The sequence below is a fragment of the Bolinopsis microptera genome, chromosome 1 (assembly GCF_026151205.1).
Source record: "Bolinopsis microptera isolate Bmic1 chromosome 1, MBARI_Bmic_1.0, whole genome shotgun sequence".
NCBI lineage: Eukaryota > Metazoa > Ctenophora > Tentaculata > Lobata > Bolinopsidae > Bolinopsis > Bolinopsis microptera.
The window spans coordinates 13,752,351-13,780,156 of NC_087072.1; the positions used below are offsets into that span (position 1 = coordinate 13,752,351).

The following is a 27,806-nucleotide window of genomic DNA, read 5'->3' on the forward strand; positions in this document are numbered from 1 at the left end:
TTGCATTATGTCTCAATGAAAACTTTGAATTTCATGATTGGTATTTCGTGAATATTGATGAACATCTCAGAAAGGCTTTGAAAACTTCTAATACAATCATAAAGTTGAATAATAACGGTGAATGATACAATTTAATAGATATTTCAGGGATGTCTTATTGTTATTGACGGATAAGAAATCTCTGACAACATTAAAGGTGAGTGGTTTAAATACTTTTGATACTCCACATTTTTTCTTGTACTCTACAATCTACCGAACGATTACTGATTTATATTCCATCAACCATCAATTTTACAGAGTGTTGTTAGATTCAGATATTGCTATCTAGTGCGAAAAGTTATTTCATGATCTTTTGAGTATCTAGTTTTATGTTACGAAGTGAATTAAAGTTTAAAATCATGTATACTGGTACAGTAAAACCTCTATATACCGGGCCTCTCGGGGGAAACGAAAAAACCCGGTATAAAGAGGTTCTCATGATCCCAATTATGTGCCTTGGCCTTGTATTCACGTTTTGTGTCTTATTGTGATGGAATATGCTAGAATATGCTTACTTACATCACCCACCAAATGCAATATGACCTCTGATAAATCACATTTTCTTGCACAACAAGGGCTGATTGAATATACTTTGAGGAAAAGAAGAGGCACAGTATATTATAGAGGTTATACTGTATGTGTTGTTTGTTGTTTCTGGCTCTTCGAAGCTTTTAATATATTTCTAAACGATGGCATTTCATCTCTCCTCCGCGCCATTTAAGTAGTTGATTCGACATAACATAGTTTAATAGCTGATTGAAAAGTTTGAATTTCATGATTCGTGTACGTGTTTACATTGTTGGTATTTTGTAAATATTGACGAACATCTCAATATAATGGTGAACACTGAAAAGTACTGATTTGAAAACTTCTTAAAATCATAAAGTTGAACAGTAACCGCGGTGAATGATAACATTTTTATAGATATTTCAGGGATGTCTTCAGGTAAAGAGGTATGTCTTATTGTAATTGATGGATGGGGAATCTCTGAAAACACTGATGGTAAGCAGTTTAAATACTCAACATTTTTCTCTAACTGCAGTCTATATGATTAATAATTTATATTCCATCAACTATCTACATTCTACAACTCAAATGTTTCGCTCTACTAAACAGCTCTGTATTTATCTGGACACAAAGTTTTGCCCATTATTCCTTAAGAAATAATTCGTCAGGGAATGCCATTCATGCAGCCCGCACACCGGTGATGGATGAGATGAGTATTGGAGACAAGGCTCTAACACTCAATGCCAGTGGCCTGGCAGTTGGACTTCCTGATGGTTTGTAATTATAATTAAAACTTAGCTGTTTATTAATCCTCCGAACTGAACTGCAGTCTGCAGCAGCCTCAGCTGCCGTTATGAATTAAAATTGTTTAAGCAAACTTTAGACACACACACACACACACACAGATATGCTGCAAAACAAGTAATTTTAGTTTGTTTCAGGCTTGATGGGGAACAGTGAAGTTGGTCACCTGAACATTGGGGCGGGCAGGGTAGTCTATCAAGACATTGTTGCCATAAACTTAGCTTTCGAAAAGAATACTGTTCTCAATAACCGTGCCTTGATTGATGCTGCCAAACGTCCAGCAAAGAAGATCCATCTTCTCGGTATAACATATTTGTGATCATATTTTAGCTCCATATTTTACTTTGTCCATATTTATATTTTATACGCATAAAATTCAGTGCAAAATTCCAAAGCTCTTAGGGCTCTCATCATAACCAGAAAAAGAGGATGTTGATCACATTACATAACAATTCGGTGCTCTGTCATTCGTCATTATTCGCTGCGTCTCCATGACGCTGCATCGTCACGCGAGAGAGAATGTGACGTTGCCATGACGTTGCCATGACGTTACCATGACGCTGTATCACCACTATTACCACCTGTATTATGACTAGGTCTAGTATCCGACGGTGGAGTGCACTCCCACATAGACCATGTTAAGGGACTACTCTCAGCCCTGAAGGAGCTGGGTGCCCCACCTGCATTCCTCCACTTCTTCTCTGATGGCCGGGACACAAAGCCCACCAGTGGTGTAACCTACATGACCCAAATGTTGGAGTTTATTGATGGGTTGGAGTATGGGAGTCTGGCGACTGTGACAGGCAGGTTTACAAGCATTATATCTCTTTCTGTTTAGCTGCTGATTTACTGTGTTTAGGTTCTTCTAGAACATTTTGTTAAATTGTGGTTATTTATTAATATGCAAGTTAGGAGAGTGTTGTAATTCTAATGCTATCTTTGAATCTATAGATATCTTTGAATCTACTAGATGATACGATCTTCTGAAATATAGTTTGATTTAAAATTCCCGCTTGCTATGCAGCTCTGAGTCTAATTTGTCGCCGTGTTTCCTTGCATGCAGGCAGTGTGGTGAGATATGGTTTGTTAGCAGGGCTGCATCCTGTACGTGACTAGAGTTACCTTATCGTATGATTTCTGACTCTCGAGTCTCGAGTCACTAAACTATAGAAATTAACCTCAAAAGTGTTATAAATTATGAAAATCCTAACCGTGTGAAACGATGATTGTCGACCGATTAACATATTAACTTATTAAGTAAATATTAACAAGTTATAATGTGTGAAAAAGTACGGCGCCTGCATGCCACCTTACATCTCAACTATATTCTGATTTAAAGAATTACAGTACGAAAAGAGAGTGTAACAAAATAAAAACGTCCCATAAACTGAACTGTAACATACTGTAAACTAGTCAGGAAGTTTAACTAAAACATTGCAGGTACTACGCGATGGACAGAGACAAGCGTCACGAGAGAATAAAGTTAGCGTACGAGGGAATGGTACAAGGTATCGGAGACAAAGTGGCGCCAGCAAACCTAACAATCTTTGTAGAGGAACAGTACAAACAGGGAGTAACTGACGAGTTCCTGAAACCGATCATTGTTAACGATCAGGGTCTTATCGGAGACGGAGACACGCTCTTCTTTATAGACTTCAGGTCGGATCGTATGAGGCAAATAACAGAAGCCTTCGGTGTACAGCGACACTTTGAAACCGCTGTCGTTCCCAAGGATATATCCATTACCACTCTGACGAAATACAAGGAAGATTTCCCGTTTCCCGTTCTGTTCCCGCCGCGTTCAAACGAGGATACGCTCGCTGAGTGGCTGTCTAAAAAACAAATCAACCACTTTCATTGTGCAGGTTTGTTTTAATGAATGTACTTAAAGTTTACTTACTAAATAGTTAGTATTGGGACGTTTATTTGAACAATCCATGTCCAATTACAATAATTGGGCTAATTTTAATTTTAATTATCCATCATCAGATTGCTTTGTCAACTGTTTTGTACGGTACTTATACTGTTATGAGCATATTATGAGTACTATTTGATATTGCATGGGGAGCACCCAATATACAATACGTGTACGCTTTGTATCACCTCTCTAGTGTCTAGTGTCTATGTATTTTCCCTAAACTTTGTATCATGGAAATGTGTTTGTTTGTTTGTTCAAGGAGCAGGCTTGCCACATAGGTCCGTTAGTCCGAACGTTTAGGCAGGGTGCTAGGTTGTGGTACACACTTAACTAGGGTTTAGGCAGGGTGCTAGGTTGTGGTACACACTCAACTTGGTAGGGGAGATGTGTAAAATGTAGGGAAATGTATAAAATGTAAGGAAATGTGTAATCTCAAATTGTATAGTAATGTTATGCAGAATATTGATTATTGAGTGTGTATGGGAATGGTGAGAGTTTATAACTCTGCAAAGTTATTTTAATCGGTCAAAACAAACTGGCCTGAAAATAAGATTTAAAGTATTACATTATCTAGTTAATAGGTGACTGAGGAGTTGAATAACTTGAATATAACTAATATCCAGTCTAATATTATTAGACTGGATATATCACGTACAGTGTACACACTGTACATTATACACTACTTTAGTAATACATTTTTATAATCAAGTACACTACAAACATGTATCTCGCCGTTTTTTGGAAGTCCTGTGCTCAAGCATTGTCAAGGTCGTAAGATATTGTGAAATACGATACCCTGATATCAAACATTGTGCTGTAAGATTTAATTTATGGGGATTCTGGATCCAATAAACCAGTTTGTCCACTTTTAGCACTGCACATCTTATTCTAACCAGGAACTCACCATCACACTCACACCCCATACACTCAATAATATGTATGTTAAGCTCGCATAATATTCAAATGTATGCGCTGTAAAATGTAATGAACATGCTGTGGTTATAAATGTCAATGATGTTAGTGGATCGTATGTGTTCCTCAGTCTTCTGTAATTATGTTATTTCCCGCTCAATCTTCAACGACCATGCTTTGTTAGAGTAGAATGTTATACAATACTGTAGAGTAAACCATTTACCATATATTACAAAATTTACACGATTTGAAAATTCATTTTTTATACAGGAATGTAACAAAATAAAGTAAAAATAAGTAGATTCCATCACATTGACATTCCAGTTGATGATACAGCTAACGGTAGGACTAGGGGAAGCGCTGAGAGGTAAATTAATACCTGTATCACGATGGTGAGAAACTTCTAGCAATGGCTGAGAAACTTCTAGCAATGGCTGAGAAACTTCTAGCAATGGCTGAGAAACTTCTAGCAATGGCTGAGAAACTTCTAGCAATGGCTGAGAAACTTCTAGCAATGGCTGAGAAACTTCTAGCAATGGCTGAGAAACTTCTAGCAATGGCTGAGAAACTTCTAGCAATGGCTGAGAAACTTCTAGCAATAGCTGAGAAACTTCTAGACCAGACACTAAATGTATTCCACTAAATGTATTCCAACCTAATATTGTAACCTAATTTCAGAGACAGAGAAGTATGCTCACGTAACCTTCTTCTTTAACGGTGGAGTAGAGAAACAGTGGGAGACAGAACACAGGAAGTTGGTGCCCTCCCCCAAAGTAGCCACATATGACCTGCAACCTACCATGAACGCTGCTGGAGTCGCCAGGGAGGTCATTAAAAGAAATAATTAATTATTCATAAATTAATTATAATTTGATTTAAATAGAACACGTCTTGTTATCCAACTTAAAGATTTTCTCGGTTTCAACAAAGAGAGCTGTTCTGTTCTGTTCTGTTCTGTTTTGTTCTGATCGATGTGATAAGAGTAATATGTTATAGTATTAGTAATATTACAATAGTGTATTTCAGATGGTAGCAGCTATAAGGACGGGTAGTTACCCGCTGGTGATGTGTAACTTTGCACCACCAGACATGGTTGGGCACACTGGTAAATACGAGGCTACTGTCACTGCTTGCGAGGAAACTGACAGGTTTATTATCTTACTTTTAATACTTTCAACACTATTCTATTTAACAAATAATTTGAGGTAACAGCTTACTAATGGCGAGTAAAAGTAGAGGAACCCAGGCGCCTGAATATTACGTTATATACTACCGGCCGTGAAACCACGATCTCCTTGTTTTATTGACTATTGATTAGTGGTGTACAGAATGCTATCCTGTATTGTGAACATAGAAAAGGTTCACCCATCTACTTCACAGAATCATGTAACATACTCCTCAATGTGTTACAATACACATTACAGTTACACTAAGTGTAATCTAGGTAAACTATAGGTAAAAATATAATATTAATCATAAGCTAAAATGTACTAATCTTTGTATTCTAAACTTCTAAATGGGGAAAAGAAGAAGCATTGTCAGTCAGTCGAGAAAATTGTCAGTCAGGCTATATGGCAGCTTTGTGGATGTTGTGACAATGCTAGTAGTGGTCCCAGGCTTGCGACTGGAATTGCGGTGTTAAATCGATTTAACGGTATACCAACTGTGCAGATGTATAGGAGAGATCCGTAGCGCGTGTAGAGTACAAGGTTACACACTACTAGTAACATCTGACCATGGTAATGCTGAGCAGATGTACTCTGAAACAGGGGGACCCCACACAGCCCACACTTGCAACAGAGGTTAGATACTAGCTCTTTCTTATCTCTCGTATTTGTGAAACATTCAAAAGATTCGTCGGAACTCGGACCCTTCCGGTTACATATTCCGGTTTGGTACGTGTCTTCCAAGCATCCACTTCTTTTTTCTTTTTGCACGTGATGCAGTTCTGTGTCAAGTACTGATTATCTCTGATAACAAATGTCGTTACATATATTGAAATTTATTTTTGTCTATGATAACAAATGGTGAATTTCAGTTCCCTTCTACATGGACGGAGGTAGTAAAACATTTAGATCGGAGGTCACGAGTGATCCAGCACTGTGTGATGTAGCACCCACCATATTGAGACTAATGGGGGTATCCCAACCTGAGGCAATGACCGGTGACTCTTTAGTTGACTAGAAGAATAAACCAATTAGTGAATCTGACTTAGTTTACCGTTATATTTCATTGTTTAGCCTGAAACTGCATTTTTCATAACTAACGTAACTTTTTGATTGAAATTCATTTTTAGTTGTTGACCTATTTTCATCATAACTGCGGTTCAGGAATTTAGTCCCTAATTGAGCTTTTAATTTGAGATTTGATTTATATTATAAGACTAAGCTTTAAAGTTTAAATTATTTAAATTCGATACATTTTTCGTATCCAAAAGATTTAAATTTGATTTCAAAATACTTGGTTTTATTGATCCGGTCCTTCTATATCTCGAATTACGTAGCACTTGCATAAAATCTGGCTAATCTTACTCCGTGGTCAGAAAATCAGCCATGAGGCAGAATTGTCTCGAATATTCAAGATTTTGGAGCACCTACAATGGAAAACGCGACAGAATTCATCGTAATGATGTATACGCATGTGATGCTGCGCGCGGATTTTTGGATTTATTTAGTCATGTCAGTCACATTTTCTCAGAATGGTTTTTATTCAGTCTAAACAGGGACGGATTATCTTATTCTTATTATGTTATTGACTGATGCCATTAAATAAAAGTCATAACACAGTTATGAGATTGTAATTTAATCAAAATACTGTATATACCTGGAGAGAGCCAGGACCTACAAATAATTCAGTACACAGAAAGCAGGCACAGTATTACATATTATCGTCCTAACTCCTGTCTCAAAGGCTCTCATCTGAAGACTTTTAAAAACATAACTGGAATATGCTACGTCCCTTTCTGAGCCGTATATTCAGAAATCATCGAAGGGAGACCAGAGAGGGTTACGGAGGGGTCTACTGCAGTACCAGTATTTTTAAACGATCGATTTGTCCTTCAGTATCATTATCATATCCATACAATCTATCAAATTTGTGTTCAGAAAAGTTCATATTTCAAAATGGGACAGAGATTGGGAGAATATGATTTTGCAATTTTATTCGGGATTTTGACTCCCAAGTCCCAGTACCTCAATTTGGTTTTATACCATCATCAATTAACTGACTAATTGGTTTCTGGGCAAAAATTTCATCCAATGCAATCTGACAAATTTGTGTTCAGAAAAGTTCATTATATTTGAAAATGGGACAGACTTTTGAAAATACAACTTTTCGTTTTGTTAAGCTTTCTGCTGTGGGCCTCCTCCGACCGAAATCAAACTTCCAGCACCTCAATCGTGTCATATGCCATCTATAGTTGACTTACTAATTGGTTGCGGGTGAAAAAATCAGTCAAAACTGTAAAATTTCGGTCCTGGAAATTTCATCTTCAAAAACTGAAAATGGGACAGAGATTGGGAGAATATGATTTTGCAATTTTATTCGGGATTTTGACTCCCAGTACTATACCTCAATTTGGTTTTTTATTATTTTTATTATTCGTACCATTTTTATTATTCATACCATCATCAATTAACTGACTAATTGGTTTCTGGGCAAAAATTTCATCCAATCTGTCAAATTTGTGGTCAGAAAAGTTCATATTTGAAAATGGGACAGAATTTGGAAAATGTGAATTTTCGTTATCTGCAGTGCGCTTCCTCGATCCGACATCCGAATCGCTGGGGTAGCTCTCTTTACGATAACTGCAAGGCAAGGATATATTGTGTTAACCACCCTTTGTAACACTGAACGGGATGTGGCCGATTACCCTTAACAGCTATTGTTGTGGGTGTCGTGTGAGCATGTTACTGGTCCTGCATGTTCTACTCTTGGGTATTGAGCCAGTAGTGGACGTACAGATGGTCATGGTTGTCTTCCAATTAGTTCAGGTATGATTATAATTGAATACATTTTAAGGTATGACATTCGGTAGCTTTTACTTTTTGAGCCAAACTAATACCGATTTATTGCTCGTATGATCATATTATGGACTTAGCTGTTGCACTACATGATTATTGATTGTACGTATTATTTACCAGTCACCACAGATGAAACATATTCTCGGTGCAGGTCGGACTAGCAGTGTGGCTGTTAGACTTGCCCATATGCTCCTCGTCCGAAGCAGGGTGTGTGGGGCCGGTTAACTGCACACTCGGACATTGGTCCCACTGGTCAGAGTGTGGTGATCGTGCTTGTGGGGAGGGCGCGCAAACGAGGTTAGTTAGTTTGTATTATTCAACAGTACGCGTTTATTAATTTGAAATTGGGCTAGAAAGCAGAAAAGAATGTGCATTTTGTGCACAATTTCTGATGTTGGTGAGCTCCCTGAACTGAATTAAGTCTTGAATGATCCCTTCCGCTTAACGGAACTATTACTTTTAGAGAGAGACACAGGCAGATAACACGTACGCCTAGATGTGGAGGTGAGCCCTGCGAGGGTAGACTGGAGGAGGAAGAGGTAGGTTTAGAACTTTACTCAGTTTTGTAGTAGTTGTACAGCAATACTAAGGTAATGGGACTACTGCGAACTCTCTACTTCACTCAGTTTTGTTGAATCATGGAATTCAATAAAGCTCATCTACTTTGGTATTGTTTACATTTTACAAAACCGCTAAATTAAAAGTACGGATTCAGTCTTGTAGGGTACGGTGTTATAACGGAGGGAAGGAGTTGACTAACGGGTCATGTTCCTGTGCTGGGGGCTACATGGGCACCTGCTGTACTCACAGAAGTGAGTGGTGTTTATATTTTAGATTAATAAGCTATATTATACAATATACAAGTTCCAGTTCCAGTTCATAACGGTGTAAAGTTGCTGTATCATGATTTAACGCAGTCCTTATTTCAGCGAATCTTCTGGCAGCTAATATCATGGCAAGTATGATTATAGTGATACTGTGTTTGAGCAGTGTGGCTTTGTCTCTGATAGCCTGTAACGTGGATAAACGGATCAAAGAGAGGAGAAACAGGAGGGAAAACGGGCTGCCAGTGCTCGCTAAAAAGACAAACTTCTTCGTTGAAATGTTTCAGTTCTGAAGGGGGGCTCCGGCATATCTGTTATCAGCTAATATATTGGTTATCAGCTATTCCAAATACTATTTTTGATGGGGCATCTAAATTAAGTTGATCAGATATATTCACGATTTCGGTGGTTCATTTAATATTTGCACGTTTAAAACAGAACATTAAAGAGTGGCTCGAGCTTTTTCGTTTTGGACAAGTTATTAAAAGGACTACATACAATATCAATCAAATATCAAATTCAGTTTCTCTAAAATTCAGTGTCATGTCATCTCTCAAGAGTTCTATTTCTCCTAAACACGAAGGGTGACTCCCCCGTGTTGGATTTCTCAAACACTTCACTCGTGGGTCGAGCAGCTTTCAGACTTTTAGTTTTCCTGCTAAAAGAATTAGTTCGGACCTTGACCGTAAGTTCACCTTGACTTCCACCGTGTTTGTTGGATTTAACTGAGGGTATATCAGCGTTAGCTAGGCAAGCCTATTACTATAAAGTGGTTCTACGAAGATTATTTATTCGTACCGCTGCAAAACAGCAGTTTAACTGGCTCATTAAACTGGACAGCGCCCTTATGGACGATCGTTTCATCGTTTGCAATACCGGTCATAAGATCGAAGTGAATCACTGGAAATTCACTTACTTTTTGGGGCGGGTCTGTTAACTCTAGATTTGATAGCTGCGATAAGAGAGTTAGATTTGTTGCTGGATCCAGGCTTGTGCTGCAATATATTCATATCTAGGAGTTCCTGGACTAGCTGTACAGCAGTAGGGGTGGGAAGTGGTAGTGCTTTTACCTCTAAGAAGGTGGGGTATGTGTTCGTTATCATCTCTAGAGCCGGACCGTACTGAAGTGGGTAAAATATCATAGTTGTCGTGACTATTTTCCCCCATAATTACGTAATTTATAAATTTCAACGTTTTTACGCTTGTTTCCTGACATCTTGGAAACGAATTTGTTTCAGAGAAAAAGTTTTGTAAACTTTGGAAAATGGAAATGCTGGCCGACTGGGTCTCCGACCTCTCCGTTGCAATCAAATAATAAAGTGTACCATTAATTCCGAGTCGTAGCGTTAAATGGTAACGAACAAATATCCATCTTTTTGCTTTATTCGCAGTAATATAACCATATTTCGGGTTTATTTAATGGACTATTTTACTGGTTTAGGTTCAGGCTCCTGAATTACCAGAGCCTTAATGGACTACTTGATTTGTCTGCAATTGTTTAAAAACGAATTTCTAGTTAGGGCAAGAATATAAATTTATGGGACCATCTGTGAATAAATTCATAACAAAGGTTTAGCTACAGAAATGCCGTGTCCATAGTCTGGACTACTACCAGGCACCACCAAAAAGTGATGAAAGTGATCTGAAAACCTCGTACGTTTGCCATAATGTGGCAATAGTTGTAATTTTCCATCTCCTATTGAGACCTCACAGACCTTCCAAAACCGAGTTATTATTTTTAACGTGGGGGCCTGGAGAAACATTGCTCTAGAAAGTTTTCCCCATCAGTTTTAGTCTTACCACTTTTTTGGTGGTGCCTGGGACTATCATGGACAACACATTTCTGCAGAACAGGTCACCAGTGTTATTGTTATGAAGTAATTCGGCATTAATCAATTGTTAGTTCTTGTCCTTTGTCGTATGCAATAGTATTTATCATTAGAGAGATAAGAATCATAACAATGAGGGCGTTGTATGCAGAAGTTTCAATACTTTCAACACTACTATATTATAACAAATTACATATAACTTGAGGTAAATCTGTAGAAAGGGCAAGAGTTGGGCCAGTGATATTAATAAAGCTTACCTATACTGTTTCTCAAGGAACATAACTACAGAATTATAAACTAGCCTCTTTACTATGTGTACACGTAAAATACATTTTTCTTCGCCGAATTTGAACTTTAATTCTTATGGCTTTTAGTACATGCTACATTGCTACCCACAATGGCTAATAGAAACAGGCGGTATCAAAGTACGAACTTTATTTGAATGACAGGATTTGGAGATATAAATGATATCAGTTATTGTTAGCATATATTATTATAAAGTTATAAACTTAATTTCGAAGTTAAAAAGTTAATGAAATTAAGAGTTATATAAAGACTTACATCGGAAGGATAATCGATTTCTTGAGGGTCGATCTCGTGAAAGAGTCTAGAATTAGAAGCGGAATGTTGCAAACTAACACAGTCCTCGTGAGCCAACAGTCTCGCAACGTAAGGTGTTATCATCCTGACTTTAGAGTGAGCGGTGACAGAGGGTGTCAGGTCGGTCACTCCCTCGTGACACTCTGATATTTGTCTAGCTGCTGAGGATTGTTCCTCACTTGAGGACGGCTGGCTGAGCACACTGAAACGGTTAATGTTGGGGGGTAGCGCGTCGTGGAGAAGCCGCGCAGCCAGCTCGTCAGCCGCGCTGTCGACAGGAGCGAACCTTACTAACTGTGCCATCAGCTTCTCTACCTGGAGAGGGTGTTAACTGTTAAAGTTTTTCGTAATTAGAACTTCGGGTAATAACAGGCTTGGTTATATGTATTAGATAACTCCAATTCGATAGTTGGAGAAAGGTGCAATGTGCCAATGTAGATTGTAAAATATCTTGAAATGAGGAAGAACAAAAAGAGCATAAATTAAACCTTGGTGAAGAAATTAGCACGAGCAGGGGAGTCTAAATCAGACTTGGAAACGCCAGTATAGTCCATATAATCTCTGGGTAGCCCCTCTCTGTACTCCACATCCTCCGCTCTAGCTAGAGTTAATGCTTTAGGGAGCAGTTTCTCTATCAGGTCTCCCCACGTGTTCGTCTGGTATGTACTGTGGATATAGGGCTGGTATACCACAGTGTATATACTGTGGTATGTACTGTGGTATGTACTGCGGATAGGGCTATATATGTTTCTAACCGTCGTCTCGTTTTGATGGATTTTAGCACCGAATGGAGTTAAAATGTCTGATTTTCCAGATCTACGCCTCAAGTTATCTGGCAATATTGTAGGATTACCTGACAGTGATGTGTAAGGAGTGGGTAGGATTACCTGACAGTGATGTGTAAGGAGTGGGTAGGATTACCTGACAGTGATGTGTAAGGAGTGGGTAGGATTACCTGACAGTGATGTGTAAGGAGTGGGTAGGATTACCTGACAGTGATGTGTAAGGAGTGGGTAGGATTACCTGACAGTGATGTGTAAGGAGTGGGTAGGATTACCTGACAGTGATGTGTAAGGAGTGGGTAGGATTACCTGACAGTGATGTGTAAGGAGTGGGTAGGATTACCTGACAGTGATGTGTAAGGAGTGGGTAGGATTACCTGACAGTGATGTGTAAGGAGTGGGTAGGATTACCTGACAGTGATGTGTAAGGAGTGGGTAGGATTACCTGACAGTGATGTGTAAGGAGTGGGTGTCAGGAAGACAGTTCCCTTGGTGAACAGTTCCTCTTGGGAAGTACAACATGTCCCCTGCTTCCAGCACTGTATCCAGTATCAGCTTACCCAACTCGTTCTGATTGAAGTTCTCAGAACTGTGTATCGGTAACGTTTCTTCGTCTGTTCTGCGAACATTTGTTTAGGGTAAGTCAGATATTCAATCATATCTGGTATCAGAATCCCGAACTAATGTTTACCCAACTAAATACATATCTCATTAGGTCTTTATAAAGGGATTGTAAAGCTTTTAGCTAGAACAATACTAGATATCTGGTGAATATATATATATTTATATATATAAAAGGTTCTCAGAAGCTGTTAGACAGTGTAGAAACATGATGTGATAATATCTACACAGATACACACAGACACGTACACACTGACACAGTGACACACATCGGATAATATCTACATAGACACACATATTATAATATACCTGGGGGCGTATAGTCGCCAGTGTTTCTTTCCTTCAAGCTGGATCATGAACGCCTCAATGTCGTCATAATGGGGAGCGAACCCCTGTGTCCCGGGCGGAGTCAGGTATACATTAGCCCCCATTGTGGACCTGGAGGTAGTGGGGTGTGTAATTTACATATAATTATACTACGCTAATAAGGTATATAATCAGCAGTGGGAAGTCCATGTGGGTTGTGCAGGGCTAATTATACCTGATTAGCATATCAAGGTAGGAATAAAACCCTCGTTTCCTTAAATCTTTAGATAAACTCTGAAATGCAGTATTATAGTGAGTAGAAACAGACCTGAAAAAGTCCTGAAGTGTGGACAGCAGTCTCCAGACAGGTTCACTGTAAGTCTGAGGGTTCAGCATCCTGATGCTTCCCTCCCTCGTTGTAATGTTTCCAGACCATATCCGGGAAGGCCCGCCCTGGTCTGTTGTGAGTTTGTCGTTTACCGTCCCGGTAGGACGTCAGGTCCAGGTGGGTGCCAAACTGGATGGGGTTCTGAGGACAAATACTGATCACGTGACGAGTATATTTGAGTATATTTTGTAGCTTTCAATTCAAAAGTGCCGTAGGTCCTGTCATGCATTTTGTTTGACAAAAAGTTGACGTCTTCCGAATGGTCTAATTCTGTGATCATGACTATTTAGTTCTAACTTTTATCAGAACCAGGTCTCCCCTAGGATCTGAGGCACGGGAACCTTTTCTTTACACGTGCATTTCCACGGGAATATTCTGAATGGATGGTGGTATTGGTCGTTAAGTAAGCCAGTTCTCATATATACCTATATTAGTGTCCGTATTAGTAACTTTTAGCAACCAAGGGACAAGGCTGTCTACTAAATCAACCAATGCTGGTATTAGCTAGAGTATTTATTCTATTTAACCACAATTAATGCAAGAAAAAGGTAAGACAATCCACCCAATAATTCCACTAAAATTTGTAAATATTTTATTTATTGTACAAAATCAAACATTTTCGATGAACAATGGGATATTAAAATTCACACATTTAATGGAGTCTATCAGCTCGAGCCCAAGCTTCCGTTCATTTAAAGGTACAAGCAAAATTAAAATCTCAGATTTAATTAATTGAAAGCCTGAAGTCAGTATAACGTTCGGTTCTGTACCGGGCAATCCACGTCTGGGTAGGTGACCTAGATAGGTCACAAGTAGGTCACACATAGGTCACAAGTTAAAGTATGAGAGGACGTCAGGTCACCTGTGTCCTATCTATAAGAACATCTAGGTGGAGGACAAGTATTCAGACAGTCATAACTGAAGGGAGCGGACTTTCCATCCCTCGATACGTGCTATTTTAAATTGAGGTTTTATGTAAGTCTGAGTTACGGTGGACTACTAATACGGTGGAGGACCATCTTTTATATTCTTCATCTAAAATACGACATTGTAGACACGAAATCGGACCGTTATTAAAATGGGGGGCGGGAGGGGGGGGGGGAAATGCTTAAAAATATTATTCTTTTAATAAATTCATTTTTTGATGACAAACATTTTGCTGCCATTCCCACATTGAAAAATCGAATTTGGAGTAAAGTTAACCTCATATTTCAAGAAAAAAGGCAAAAAATCAAAATTCTAAAACATAACGTTTTTGCGTGACACCCCAAAGAACACATGTGCGGAGTTTCAGCTCCTGGTTGTGGCCAGCCTATTTCCCGAAATGGAGGTTTACCTTTTTTGAGTTTAAGCTAAAGTTTTAATTGCAGGTAAACCTAAATATTTGGCGCGCGATATCTCAAAAACACAAGGTCAGATTTCGGTCTGGTTTTTTTCTTCTTGTTCGTCTCCAGCAGCTCTAATCAAATATGTGAAAACTGGAAAGATTATTTTTACCCCCCCCCCCCCCCTCTCTCTGGCCTTGATAACCTCCTTTTAAGAGAAATATCTTTACTCACCATTATTTGTCTGCTAATGGATACTGCTAATGCATCAGCAGTATAATTGTAGCAAACTATGAAACTCACGTTTTTAAGAATGTCGCTGAAATCTTTGCTGGAGAACCATTCTTCATTATATTTTGAATTGTGACGTTTTATTAGCAACGGCTTTTTCTCCCACAACTCCCTGAAAAAGGCAGGATCATTGTTTCTCTCTCGCCACAGGTATTGTTATGACGAATTTACATTTTACACACATCTCTTTGTTTCATGTGATTAATTCCCAGTCCAGTATATGTGGAATATGAGGCCTCTAACAACATTCCCCAACATCATGATCCCCATAATCTAAGATTAAAGTACAAAATTAACTGATTATTCCAGCTTTCTGGTACGGCCTAAACGTATAATCGTATAATGGCCACAATTAAACAATATTGCGCCGTTAGACCTGTCTAATTCTAGAACCAAGCCTCAGTCGCTGGGTGTATTTACGAAATCAGATGCTACATGACCCATGAAGAGTGAGGAGGTATGTTGTGTGCCTTATTCAGTGAGCATATAATTAACCACTGTTCAGGTAACCACATAGTAATACACAATGGAGGAGGGTTACACTTAGAACACATTACCAAGTGTGCTAAGCCGCATAGAGCAGCTGTGTGCCTATATTATATCTACATAGTTGGACAAATTGCAAGTACATTCTTTGTCACCAAGCACGCTACCGAGCAATGTCAGGCATCGATTTGCGGATGATTAGGTTCACAAGTATTTGCGAAATTTGTAAGCAGTCATTTAAATTGTTTCCAATTACGTCACCACATTCTAAGCTCGAAATATCGATTTTTTCGTGTAATCTCATGATAGTTCTATGTATGCTCATCGGAGAACAATTTCAAAGCTTTAAAACATGAAAATTAGTTTTAAATCTCTTAAATAAGATTTCATAAACATCCCTTACATGCTTAACATGTTTATGAACATCGTTAATCAAAACAGCTTATGCAAAGTTTATAGAAGTGATAGCCTTTGAGAATTTAAAACCGGTCTAGATCAAATTTCGACCTTTCAAAAGATATATTAGCTTAACACACATTCGAGTGAATGTGAACGTTGGAGGTGAAAACTAAAAAGATGTGGTGAAAACTAAAAAGATGTAGATAAAAGATGTGTTGTGGTAAAGTTTGAGCTACTAGCAAACGAATACAACCGATAAAGATCTACAGATCTTACAAAGTACTCACTTGAAAAACTGATCCTGTTTGACAGGGTGTATCAGCCATTGAAATAACTGTTTCGCCTCTTCTTTTGCATTAAGAGTATCAGAACGTTTGGTCATATTATCCACTACTTGGTCGACAACAGATATAAACTTATTCAATCTGACCGCATTTCCAGTTTTCTTCTTCTTTTTCTTCACAGTCTGATCATCTGATGTAGAGTTGGGAGTTTTACTTAACTTTCTCTTAAGGGTAGAAGCAGAAGTATTCGGATCGGAGTTTTGAGTAGTCGGATCAAGGTCAGCACAAAACAAAACAGGTTCAGAATCAACTGAATCTTTCACTTCCTTGCAGTGCTCCAGAGAGGCACTGGAGCCCGCGTAATTACACGCTAATAACGCTGGTGAGTCACGTGCTCTAGCGGGAGAGCTCTCTGGAGTAGCGCCATTTGTTAGCGTGCTCGTCACGTGACTGTCACGTGCTCCGTGACTCTCAAGTAACTGCGCGTCACGTGGTACTGAGGAATCTGGTGCACTGCATGTATCCTGATCCTGTGCCTGGGTTTGGTCGTCGTGAAGGGATGTGGCGAGGCCGGACAGTTCACCGTAAGTGGCGGTCGCGTCGTCTGAGAATACGGGACAGGTTACCTTGGTTACAGGTTCCATGGCGTCAGAAAGCGACGCTTTAGCCCGGCCATTGGGTACTTTCTTCTTCTTTTTCTTCTTGGCTTTCATCTTGAGAGCAGGTTTGATTATTTCAGGGCCAGTTAGCCCTGCTAGGGTACCCAGCTGGTTATACATGTGTGCTGCAGACATTCCTGCCCCCTGGGAATGTTTGAAGTTATTTTCACTTTAACTTGTAAAAAAGAGGCGTATCAAATCCACGTCGAATTGAAACAACTTATGAATAGTGGAGATAATCGAATTGATGTTCACGGTTCACATTTGAGGAGAATTAGTTTGACTCAAAAGAAACAATCACTAATGAATTTAGACATAAAATAAGTAAATGATATGAAATATACAGGAATTTTAAAAATAAACTGATAAACATTAAAGCAGGCATATTACCACAATAATATTTGACTTTATGATCAAAACATCTTCATATTATCAAGGATTTCAAAGTCGGAACTAAAATTAAATCAGTAAATCATAAATGAAATAATTATGTCAATAGATAAATTGAGTCAAATGATTGAGTTTCAACTTCTAATAAGTAAAAGATGAACAGCACTGATTGAAGTCTAATCGTTTATTATAGTTGATAGATAAAGATCAGGTACACCGTGAATAGTGACTACATAGTTTCATCGATCATCGATGTAAAATATAAGAACTTTAAATCTGTAAAATCACTCCGTCATCATGCATGATTGACGGACGTCAAAAAATAAAATGAGATCATGCAGCGTGTGCGCCGCGCACGAGAAATTTTTCTGCGCTATTAACTTACAAAATTTGTATAAGGCGGTAGCACTGTCATCAACGCGCCGTCATCCACATAATTCGATTTCATGATTAAATGTCACACGAGAAATTCGCGGCAAATGCAAATCTTCAGGGAAAGGTAAGCAACCGGCAAGCCACCAAAAACAAAACATTTGCAGATAATCAAATATATCAAAAACATATCACACTATTCAAACACATAATACAGTCTGTCATTTAGGGTCCGCTATGGCCATTGGTTCTGGTGTATATGTCCCTTTGCTGCACCTACAGCTCACTTTTATTTGGAGATTCATCAGGGTGCAGAACTTTATAAACATCACTCCAGTCCAACATAGCAGGGTTGTGCTTCTTCAGATTTTGCATGTGGTTCCGTACCATGAGAATATCAGAGGGCGGAAGTTTGTCTTTAAACTGCTTCAATCCAATCACGTGTGTTTGGGTGACGTCGTCAGTTGTTAGAGTTTTACAAGTCATGTTGTCTTTATGAGACTCCCGTAACGAGTGTCCAATTTTGTTTCCGTTGTAAACTGGAAACACCTTTTCGTAGCACTCTTTGGAGAAGTCGACATTGAGTTGCTTCAACTTTGCAACTTCTTTGTGAAAATCCTCGTCCTGTTCAGAGATTATTTTCTTCATTTTCTTGTGAAAATGATCGTAAAGCTTGAAATCAATCGAGTTCCAATCCAGGATTTTCTGTCTAATATCATCTGAGATAGAAGCACCGTATTCGTTGTTAATAGACAGCTTCACATAAACCATTTGTTTCAAATCCCAGCACATAAGTCGCTTGAACAGCACCAAACTCTCATCTAGCAGCTCTAAAATCAGAACTAGATGGAATTCCCTGTCAATCTTCTCTATAAACTGATCTACTGCTGTAGTGTTTTTAAAGTGTGGTGTGTTCAGACCCAGGTCAAAGCTCATGCTGTTTTGTAAAAGGTGATAAATTGCTTCTGACGACAACATGGTTATTTTATCTGGTCTTCTTAAGAATTCTTCGTACGGGTCATGATGGGGAAGCAGGTTTCTCATCTCCAGTTTAACACCAAAGTTGTTGAAGACAGAGAGAAACTGATCTACTGGATGTCGGAGTAAAGTAGTGAAGATAGTACCCTCGTTCATGATCCTCAGTACATCCATCTGGTGATGTCTGGTGTACTGGGACAGGATGTTATATCCCGTATCTGGCATCATCCTCTCCAACTTCAACATGTTAATCCTACCAGGGTAGCCGAGGTGAAGCTTCAGAGGGTACATCACGAAGCTGAGATCGTGTTCTTTACCGTACCTGTAGAAAATGTTAGTAACAGAGGATGTACCAGTCTGGTGGGTCCGGAGGAAGTACATGTTGCGTTTGGGAGAACACGCCGCCGGGTCAGGGTGTTTGGGTATTTGATAGTGCTCTGCTGGGAACGCTCTGCTAGGATCATATACCCATTTCCTGGGTGGAAGTGTTGCGTGCTCCTCTGCAAGATCTGCTGCTGCTTTCTCTCGTCTCAGAGCTCCTGCTCCTTTTGATGTTTTGATAAGGTAGAACACGCCTATGAGGGTTATGATAGCGAGTATTGCTTCAAAGTACTTTTTAGCAAACCTGCCTAAACAGTTTAACATCCTAGAGGGGTAAAATATTAGGTGATATTCTTTATTAGAATAAGCATTCTTTATTAGAATAAACATTCAATGTTGAAAAATCTAACTGTACCAATAATTGCATTGAATTGAGAAAACCTGAGAAGGTTTAGAATTGCACGGAAATAAAAATGTATTAGTACATATTACATAATATTATTATTCACAGGAGACAATAAATTAAATGTTGTATAATTGATTAATTAATAACTCAACAGGATAGAACAGAATAAATTATGAAATATCGAAAAATATAATTACAAAATATATGGAATTATGTATTAAAAACAGTTTCCTTCGACCAAGATACAATGATAATAACATAATCCTACTCTCTAGAAATCGTTATTTTGAGGACAGTTCTTCTTAGTATGGCCAGGTTGTCTGCAAACTGAGCAGCACCTCTGTTTACTTGTTCCACCACCACCGCCACCGGGTGGTGGTCGTTTCCTGGAAGTCTGGGTACTGCTTCCACCCGTTGCAGCTACATCATCAGCCCATTCGAACATGTTGCATTTCTCATCAAACGGTTTGGAACAGGTCCAGAACACCCTTCCTTTGTTGTCACCCTCCTTTTTTACTGTCCTCGTTACGGCTGGATTACCACATTCACACGACTTTTCACCTGATTGATCACCGCCATTTGTTGGGGCCTTCAAAGTGTTTTGTGTTTTTCTTTGGCTTGAGAAAGTATTATTTGAATTGCTCCAAGAATTTTTATTCTGAGTGCTGAAAGAGTTTCCACCTTGCGGACCCCAAGACGTTCCCCCACCCTGTGAATCCCAAGAATTATTACTCTGTGTTCCCCCAGAATTACCACTCGAACCACCATTCTGGTTATCTGCGTCTGCCCACATGAAGAACTGGCATGTTCGCGTGCTACAACCGAAGAACTCTTTCCCAAAGTTTTCATTTTGTTTTCTGACGGTCAGTTTCTTGGCACTGGTCCCACAGTTGCACACGATGTTGGTGTCTGGAGTCTCTAAATTAGCCCCGTACCCACCACCGTCCTGCCCCTGAGTGGTGGGCCGATAGTTGAGACCAGTAGAAGTAGTGGAACCCCCATTAGAGGTAGTGTCACCCCCATTAGAGGTAGTGGAACCCCCGTATGAAGCCGGTGCTCCGCGAGTTGTCGCACCACCAGAAGGGACCCCGACTTTATCTTCCCAACAGAAATAGTCGCACACTCGACCGTCGCAACCGTAGAACTTTTTACCCTTGTTCTCACTGTCTTTATTTACTGTGAGTAGTTTAGCTGGACGTTCACAGACACCTGGACAAGGAATGGATATACATGAGATTTAATTTCGATAAAATATAGTCAGTAGATTATAGAGTAGAACTTGCATAATGAAATGGTACAAATCGGGTCACTATATTCTAACACACTGAAGCATGGTTAAAAGATAAGTTTGAAATCAGCTAACCAAAATAAAAGCTTACAGTTAGGAGGAGGTTGTCCATTACAGTCCGCCACACCAGTGCTATTAGAAGGGAGGCCGTGAGAGGAGACTGCTCCGGCAAGAGACCGCGTCATGAACACGTCATTGTCCTCTGACGTAACTCTGGAGAAGTTCTGTGAGTTAGGAGGAGGTTTGAACACTGAGGTTGTTGATCTAGTCGAGGTAGGAGTGGGTCTACTGCCAGTGGTGGAGGTAGGAGTGGGTCTACTGCCAGTGGTGGAGGTGGGAGTGGGTCTACTGCCAGTGGTGGGGGTGGGAGTGGGTCTACTGCCAGTGGTGGAGGTTGCTGAAGTGGGTGGTCTCAAGAGCTTCCTTCTCACTTCCAACAACTCATTTAGTTCCGAGTCACACAGCAAACACGCTAAAATAACAGCAAGTTAGTGGCCAGATTTACCACATTGGATTATCAATATGGATTCATCAGATACTAAGAAAATTAGTAAAAGCAGCAAGGAACAAAGTGAAGTAGTAGCTAGTAACCTGTGTAATCAGTGGATATGGTAGGAGGGACACTGCCGGGTTTAAACTTGAAAGAGAGCAGAAACGGAGGGTCCGGAACACATCTACTACATTTACCGCTTGTTACTGCAACCTGGAGATATTGTTGATAATTACATTCCATACAATGAGCTGTTGGGCGACCAATACTAAACTTTACCAGGGTATATAATATACAAACAGGCTAATACCACGAGATATAAAAAGAGGAATCATAAAACGACAGGTACACTTTTTGAATGAGATAACAAAACGGAAAAACTAACGAGGCCATAAAAGCGTACAAGTTTCCCAAGTTGACATGTCCTACGTTCCCGACGCAACAGATTTTGATCATATCTGTCCAATTTCTTTAAACTTTATTATATATAATGTACCTTGAGAACAGAAGGAGGAAAGAAGAGAGAAGCGGTACAGCGAGGGTAACCCAGACAACCAGCTACACGTGACCCATTTCTAGTGGTCTTCAGGACCACTTCAGCTACTCCGCAACTTCTACACTTCATGTACGTGGACGGGCCCTGGGCAAGGGCAGGGCGTTAGAGTTAGAGTTAGTGCTGGATATTTTATTACTTTAGTTAAATAATATCTGAAGTTAAATAAAATCTGAAGTTTAAAGTTGTTGATGTGTCATAATACTGCTAAGAAAGTATTATTGTATTATTATGATAGTAATATTATGATAGTATAAGTTAACATGAAAGTATTATTATGATGATATTATTGGGTAGTGGGCACTGACTAAGTTTGGTCATAAATTATATCTTTATATTACGTTACGCTGGTTAGATTATTGTTTTTACATTTCAACATTTTACCGTTTTTCACAAACTAATATTGCAAAAATTTAACCCCATATCTTGGCAAAATATTGTTGTATCATTGATGACGGCGACGGTTTAGGATGGCAATAAATATACATATGAGAGATATATTATATTATATAATATAATATAATAGTATAATACACTGCTGTTAGTGTTAAGTCGTCTAATGGTTTAGCGACTCGTTATGAACAATCTGGTGCAACCGTGAATAATATAGTGAATAGTGAACATTAGGTTCTGACGTGAGTTGTAAATATCACGCACGCAATTACAATCATTTCACTGTTATACAACTATCATTTAATGATAATATTGGTCACATCGCACTTTAAATATATCCATTATCACACAACTCTGGGGTCCTGGTTGGAGTTTAGGAAAATGTAAAATCACGTACTGATGTTCAGAGTGAGATTATATAGTGTGATTATGTTAATATAACCATCAGTTAACCATTATGGTTGTCTGAACCAGCTGTGCCATGGCTGGCTATTGCCTAACTGTGGTGCTTACGAGGGTTGCGTTATTAACGATGTTAGTAACCTGTCTGGTGCTTTACCTTAAAGCTTCTTATTTATATTTCGTTTTTAACATGGTTAAATGGGGTTAAAGAAACTGAGCTTAATTAATTAAGTGCATTAATTATACTTATTTGTAACGACTTGATCTCTCAACCGACTTGCTGGATGCAGGTGCCACCAAATGCCCAAATAAGCATACTATAGTGATATTCCAAAATAGAGTTGCCTGCAGAACTCCTTAGTAACAGACACTGAGAAATTTTCCTTGTAGTCAATGTCACAGTTCATTCAGTTGCTACAGGCTTGCGAGCTAATACAATCCTAACCAAATAACGAATATAATAGTCTATTAAGTTTTGGACTGACTCGAGACACTATAAACCATTATATAGAAACCATTAGATGCAATTTATGTTCATACTCTCAATATTTGTATGTGTCAAGCTATTACCAAATACCTGTTTTGTGTATTTGATAGAATCTGTCCTGAGTGGAAAAAGTAGATTAAGATATTCTTGTACGATTAAATAATAGGAGCGAACGCGATTTCGCTTGTTAGTGGAGCATATTTAAGGAATCATTATCCATTGACCCTAAATCTGATTGACCCTAAATCAACAGTTGCAGCTTTGCTGTGTTCAAAATACATGTGGTTTTAATTTGGAAAAATTAAAATTCGTTGCCATTTGACAACTTCAATTTGACAACTTTAATTTAGATTCACATGATGAGCAAATTAATTAATCATTAATCTTTTCATTGATTTGATAAATGCACCATACTGAAGTGGTGATCTACGAACGAGAGTGTACCTGATGGTCGTCGTCATCGTTTCCACCACCATTATTTCCACCGCCGCCGCCACCACCTCCACTACCTCCACCACCGCCACCACCGCTTCCGCCACCTCCACCACCTCCGCCACCGGGAGGTTGAATACCAAAACATTCCGACAACTTTGTGTCAAGCTGTTGAACCTCAACAACCGCTCGTTGGAACACTTCTTTATACACAGCCAACATCTCCTGCACCACCTGGAGGAGGGAGATGGTAATTAATATTATATTATCAGCTCTCTCTGTATTATGTATTAATGCTTTTGGACACGAAGGGGAACACACAACGTAAGGCTTGAAATCTTCGTAAAACTACATCATTAGAACCTCAAATTATTTGTTATATAGTAGTGTTGAAAGTATTAAAACTTTATAACTTATTAGATGATAATAAAATACACGTCTTGTACTCGGCAGCACCAGATATTGTCTAAATATTGTGATACCTTACACACCTACTTTAGATAAACTACTTGAACATAGGGGATACTTGAATAGAGACCCAGCCAAGTAGAAATACTTCATCATAACCACGACAAGGTTTATTGAGCCACTGACCTGTGCTCTATTCTTCTGTCCCATTGCGATTAATCTCAGTTCATTCTCTGTAGCGGCCCTCATGTCCGGCTTACTCAATCCTATGTTAAAACTCATGGAATCATACCTGTGTAAAACAAATAGTGTGTAAGTTTAGGAGAGTTAAAATTAACTCAAATATCAGGGACACGAATGACATTGTGTAAGTTTATTTAATATTTTATTAGTACAGAGTACTCGGCATATATTCTGGTCCCATAACTCCAACAAACTTACTGATGTACGGATGACAACACCCAGCACTTACCCGTCCACCAGCCCCATGCCCAGTTGTCCAGGAATAAAGCGAAGATCCGGAGTTAGTCCCACATAACTTCTGTTCTTGATAGTTTCAATGTGTTCAGCGTGTGTGGCGTCAGTTCCAATACCATGAGTCTCCATTAGTCCTATAAGATCCGCTTCAGTAAGCAAGGGAGGAGCTGTAGTCTGTCCTTCCACCTGTATTTTATTAGTTTTATAATAGTCTTAAATAATAGTCTTATTATTCTATATTATAGGAAGTTATAATCTACAGGTGTATTTTAATAGTCGTTTAATTAATACTGGGCAATTAACATTAGAGCATGTCAATACAGCTGCTGTTAGTTAATCATGACGTCACGGTATCATTGTACTCCCCATAATACATAATAATGTCCTATTGGGAAAATATCCCCGAAGTTTCTGTCCTATCACAAACCATCTCAATAGATTTGGGTTGGAATTGTTGTCCCACTTCCATGTGGGGCAGTAACTTGGCATTCCAACTCTCGTACACGTAAACCAGCAGATAGTTCTTCTCCAAGATAACTAACCTGAACATGGTGCATGATAAGTTATATCCTCCGCTGTCATTTCGTGGTGGACTGGTTCATACTTCAGGTGGACCACAAATTAATGTGATGAATATTGTAGTATATATTAAATATTAATATGATCATTCATTAGTATTATATTCTTATTGTTTTATAAAATAATAGTATACTGATCACTAGGAGGGTATGACAAATGACAAGGGGAAACATCAACAACAGTCAGAAGACTCATTTATATATCTAATAATACTCAGCAGTCAGCACCCGACAGTTCTAGCCACCCTTCATATTCCCTGATAATCTAATGGTACGAAACCGCGCTGGTTTTTATATTAAAAGTTTAACTATATTTTATTCATTGCTCGGTGGCTGCATTTTTCTGGTAGCATTGTTGTGTTCATCGTCACACCCGAGCCCACCGGAGAGTAATTGTATGAAGAATTAATATGTACCACGTACGGTAGATGGCAAACATTTATTCTTCTTGCAATTGAGTGACCTACCCCTTTGCAGTGAAAGTTTCTCCAGCAATATCAATCTTAGCAGTTGTTTCTGTGCCTGTAGCGTCCTTTGATACGCAGGCTAGGAAGTGCCGAGTGACGTAGTCGTATACCTTTCTTATCAGGACCTGTGTTTAACTTTACTTAAATTAATGATTATTATACCTCATTTCTTATTATCGTGTACCTCATTTCTTATTATCATACCTCATTTCTTATTATCATACCTCATTTCTTATTATCGTACCTCATTTCTTATTATCGTACCTCATTTCTTATTCATTTCTCATGGCACTACAGCTGCAGGAAACATTTTCACTCTTGTTACGATATGGAAGAGAATGAAACAAATAAAATATGGGCTACTTGACCGACCTGATAAGTTGGTGACACATTTAGTAGGATGTATAGGAGGATGAGCTTCGTCAGACTTGTTGCCCTGTCGAGGATTAGGGCCGTTCTCCAGGACCCTAGCTGCGAACTCTCCCCACTCCCCGTGAGAAGTGTGTTTCGAGACTAGCTCACTCAAATCCATAGACTTTGGAAATCTGAATTTTACTTTTTATACCTTTTTTAGTATCGAACTGCAGATTTGCAAATCTACCAGTTTAAACAGTCACCTGACAATATTCTGTAAAGAGATGTTGTTAAGTAAGATGTTGTTAAGTAAGATGTTTGTTAACCAGTAACAGTGTGCAGACAATCCGTTGGGGTTTAAAGGGATGGTTTACGTTTTAATTAAGAGCTGTCGCGACAAATTCTAACAGCTATCTAGCTATGTACTTAAAGACTTAAAGAGCTGATATATTTTAATGTTAACAGTCCAATCGGTAATTTTATAGAGTTTAAATTTGGGGTGTGGTTAAGATCTAAATTTTATATCATTGCATAAGGGTAATATCTTGCCACATCGTAGCCTTGTGCAAGTTCTGAACGTTTCTGTTTAAGAGTTTAGGCGAGGTGTTGCTTGAATCTTGATCCATGACGGTAATATTTATAAGAATAATGTAACGCGTTAGAACGGATATTACATACTTGTTTGTCTCAGTCCTAGGATAGCTTATCAATCCTTTGCTGTACAGCGACTCAGCTACTTTCATAGCTTGCTGAGCGTTCATGCCCAGCTTTCTGCTGGCTATCTTCTCAAACTGGACTGTCTCCAAAGCGACTGGTCTCCATTTGCTTTTAGGTCGACTGGTCACGTGGGTTACAGTTGCTGTGGGGTTCTCCAGACATATCTGGTATAGGACCAGACAAGCGTGGTGATTAAACAGTCTCCCTCTGGTCCATTGGAACTCTGTGTCACCATTCTCAACTTCTACTGTTACCTAGCAGAGTGGTGTTAAGTCAATTATATCAACTTTACAACTTATCAATCGTTAATTTATCTAATAAGCTAATAACTTTATAATATCATTGTTTAATGTTTTAAAGGTTAACTGTCTTTTGTCACAAATCTAATCAATAAATTATGTTTGTCGATGCCTTAATAAAGAAATGGACTTATGGCTAATGGATAATCAATCCTTACCTTGATTTTATGAAATTCCTCAGGAACAAAAGCTTGGGCTTCCTTGTAACGTTCAACAACAAATCCCAAGGTTGGAAACTGACAAGCTCCATAGCTGACAACTGCGTTGATGTGACTTGCAAACCTCTTCCTAAGATGCAGTGTTTGGAACCTGGTAAACGCACAGCCTATCCTGAAATCCAGTTCTTGTCTGGCCTCGACTGCCTCTGATAAAGCTGTATCAAGTCTCACTAGATTGTTTACTGCATGGAAAATGGACCTTTGAGTCATCTCAGAGAACCTTGCTCGGTACACATCAAGGTTGCTATGAGATCTTATACACACGTCTACAATCTCCTGTCCAATGTTCTCCCCCTCTCGGTCACAATCCGTCCAAATGACCAACTTGTGAGCTTTTTTACTCTGTTGTTCTAAGGTCAGCTTTATGTTCAGCATGTTGTCCGGCACAATCTTCTCAATAGGACAGGTAAAGAGAGATACTGGATCACAGGACTGCCACTTCTGTACTCCCCTACAAACTCGTAGTTCATCATGTGTCCAGATACGGAGGTCATGACGTTGAGGCTGTTGTTGAAGTTGAAGGTGTAAAGTTTGTTGTACTTTGATTTCCCTTCTCTGCGGGTAGATGACCCCCCGGATAGTATCGAGGCGATGGTTTTTGCAGCATCATTCTTCTCTGCCACGTGTAGTACAGTTCTCATGCACACCTAAATAGTATGACTTAATCAAATCACCACATTTTACTTAACCTCTAGTTTTAGAAATAGTTTTATTCTATCGGTGACAAAAATTGTTTTCTATCAACTGAAGCCCGCACAAAGGTCACCTATGTCCTATCCC

General features: G+C 39.0%; 4 protein-coding genes across 4 annotated transcripts; 1 reads left to right on the plus strand and 3 right to left on the minus strand.

Annotated features, from left to right (window-relative positions):
* The first annotated feature begins 53 nt into the window (after window positions 1-53).
* Window positions 54-6,637, plus strand: LOC134822405 (2,3-bisphosphoglycerate-independent phosphoglycerate mutase-like). Its single transcript, XM_063833455.1, has 10 exons — window positions 54-196; window positions 964-1,041; window positions 1,215-1,319; window positions 1,488-1,652; window positions 1,947-2,157; window positions 2,791-3,215; window positions 4,859-5,007; window positions 5,207-5,328; window positions 5,852-5,982; window positions 6,219-6,637. The coding sequence occupies exons 2-10, from the start codon at window positions 975-977 to the stop codon at window positions 6,362-6,364; spliced, it is 1,521 nt and encodes a 506-aa protein (XP_063689525.1). The 5' UTR covers window positions 54-196; window positions 964-974; the 3' UTR covers window positions 6,365-6,637.
* A 1,649-nt stretch (window positions 6,638-8,286) lies between these two features.
* Window positions 8,287-23,900, minus strand: LOC134822400 (ribosomal oxygenase 1-like). The gene is given in 11 exon segments (XM_063833443.1): window positions 8,287-9,751; window positions 9,943-10,147; window positions 11,417-11,770; window positions 11,944-12,121; window positions 12,683-12,856; window positions 13,168-13,296; window positions 13,493-13,572; window positions 13,574-13,693; window positions 15,181-15,280; window positions 16,341-17,140; window positions 23,872-23,900. Coding segments are annotated over 10 exon segments (2,310 nt in total). The 5' UTR covers window positions 17,132-17,140; window positions 23,872-23,900; the 3' UTR covers window positions 8,287-9,572.
* Window positions 18,035-19,381, minus strand: LOC134817356 (galactosylceramide sulfotransferase-like). Its single transcript, XM_063826523.1, has one exon. It carries the CDS (start codon window positions 19,379-19,381, stop codon window positions 18,035-18,037), a length of 1,347 nt encoding a protein of 448 aa, XP_063682593.1.
* On the minus strand, window positions 19,570-27,674 carry LOC134822435 (DNA topoisomerase 3-alpha-like). The gene is given in 13 exon segments (XM_063833506.1): window positions 19,570-20,672; window positions 20,843-21,223; window positions 21,343-21,454; window positions 21,738-21,881; window positions 23,521-23,742; window positions 24,103-24,208; window positions 24,389-24,579; window positions 24,821-24,935; window positions 25,439-25,552; window positions 25,807-25,983; window positions 26,471-26,763; window positions 26,967-27,469; window positions 27,472-27,674. Coding segments are annotated over 13 exon segments (3,492 nt in total). The 5' UTR covers window positions 27,668-27,674; the 3' UTR covers window positions 19,570-19,734.
* Between the last annotated feature and the right edge of the window lie 132 nt (window positions 27,675-27,806).

Bases quoted from the DNA above. Each gene is read 5' to 3' on its own strand.
- LOC134822405 (XM_063833455.1), top strand. From the start codon at position 975: ATGTCTTCAGGTAAAGAGGTATGTCTTATTGTAATTGATGGATGGGGA. The intron at 1,320-1,487 runs GTTTGTAATTAT...AGTTTGTTTCAG, and splicing joins GGCAGTTGGACTTCCTGATG to GCTTGATGGGGAACAGTGAA. The intron at 5,008-5,206 runs GTCATTAAAAGA...AGTGTATTTCAG, and splicing joins CTGCTGGAGTCGCCAGGGAG to ATGGTAGCAGCTATAAGGAC.
- LOC134817356 (XM_063826523.1), bottom strand. From the start codon at position 19,381: ATGTTAAACTGTTTAGGCAGGTTTGCTAAAAAGTACTTTGAAGCAATA.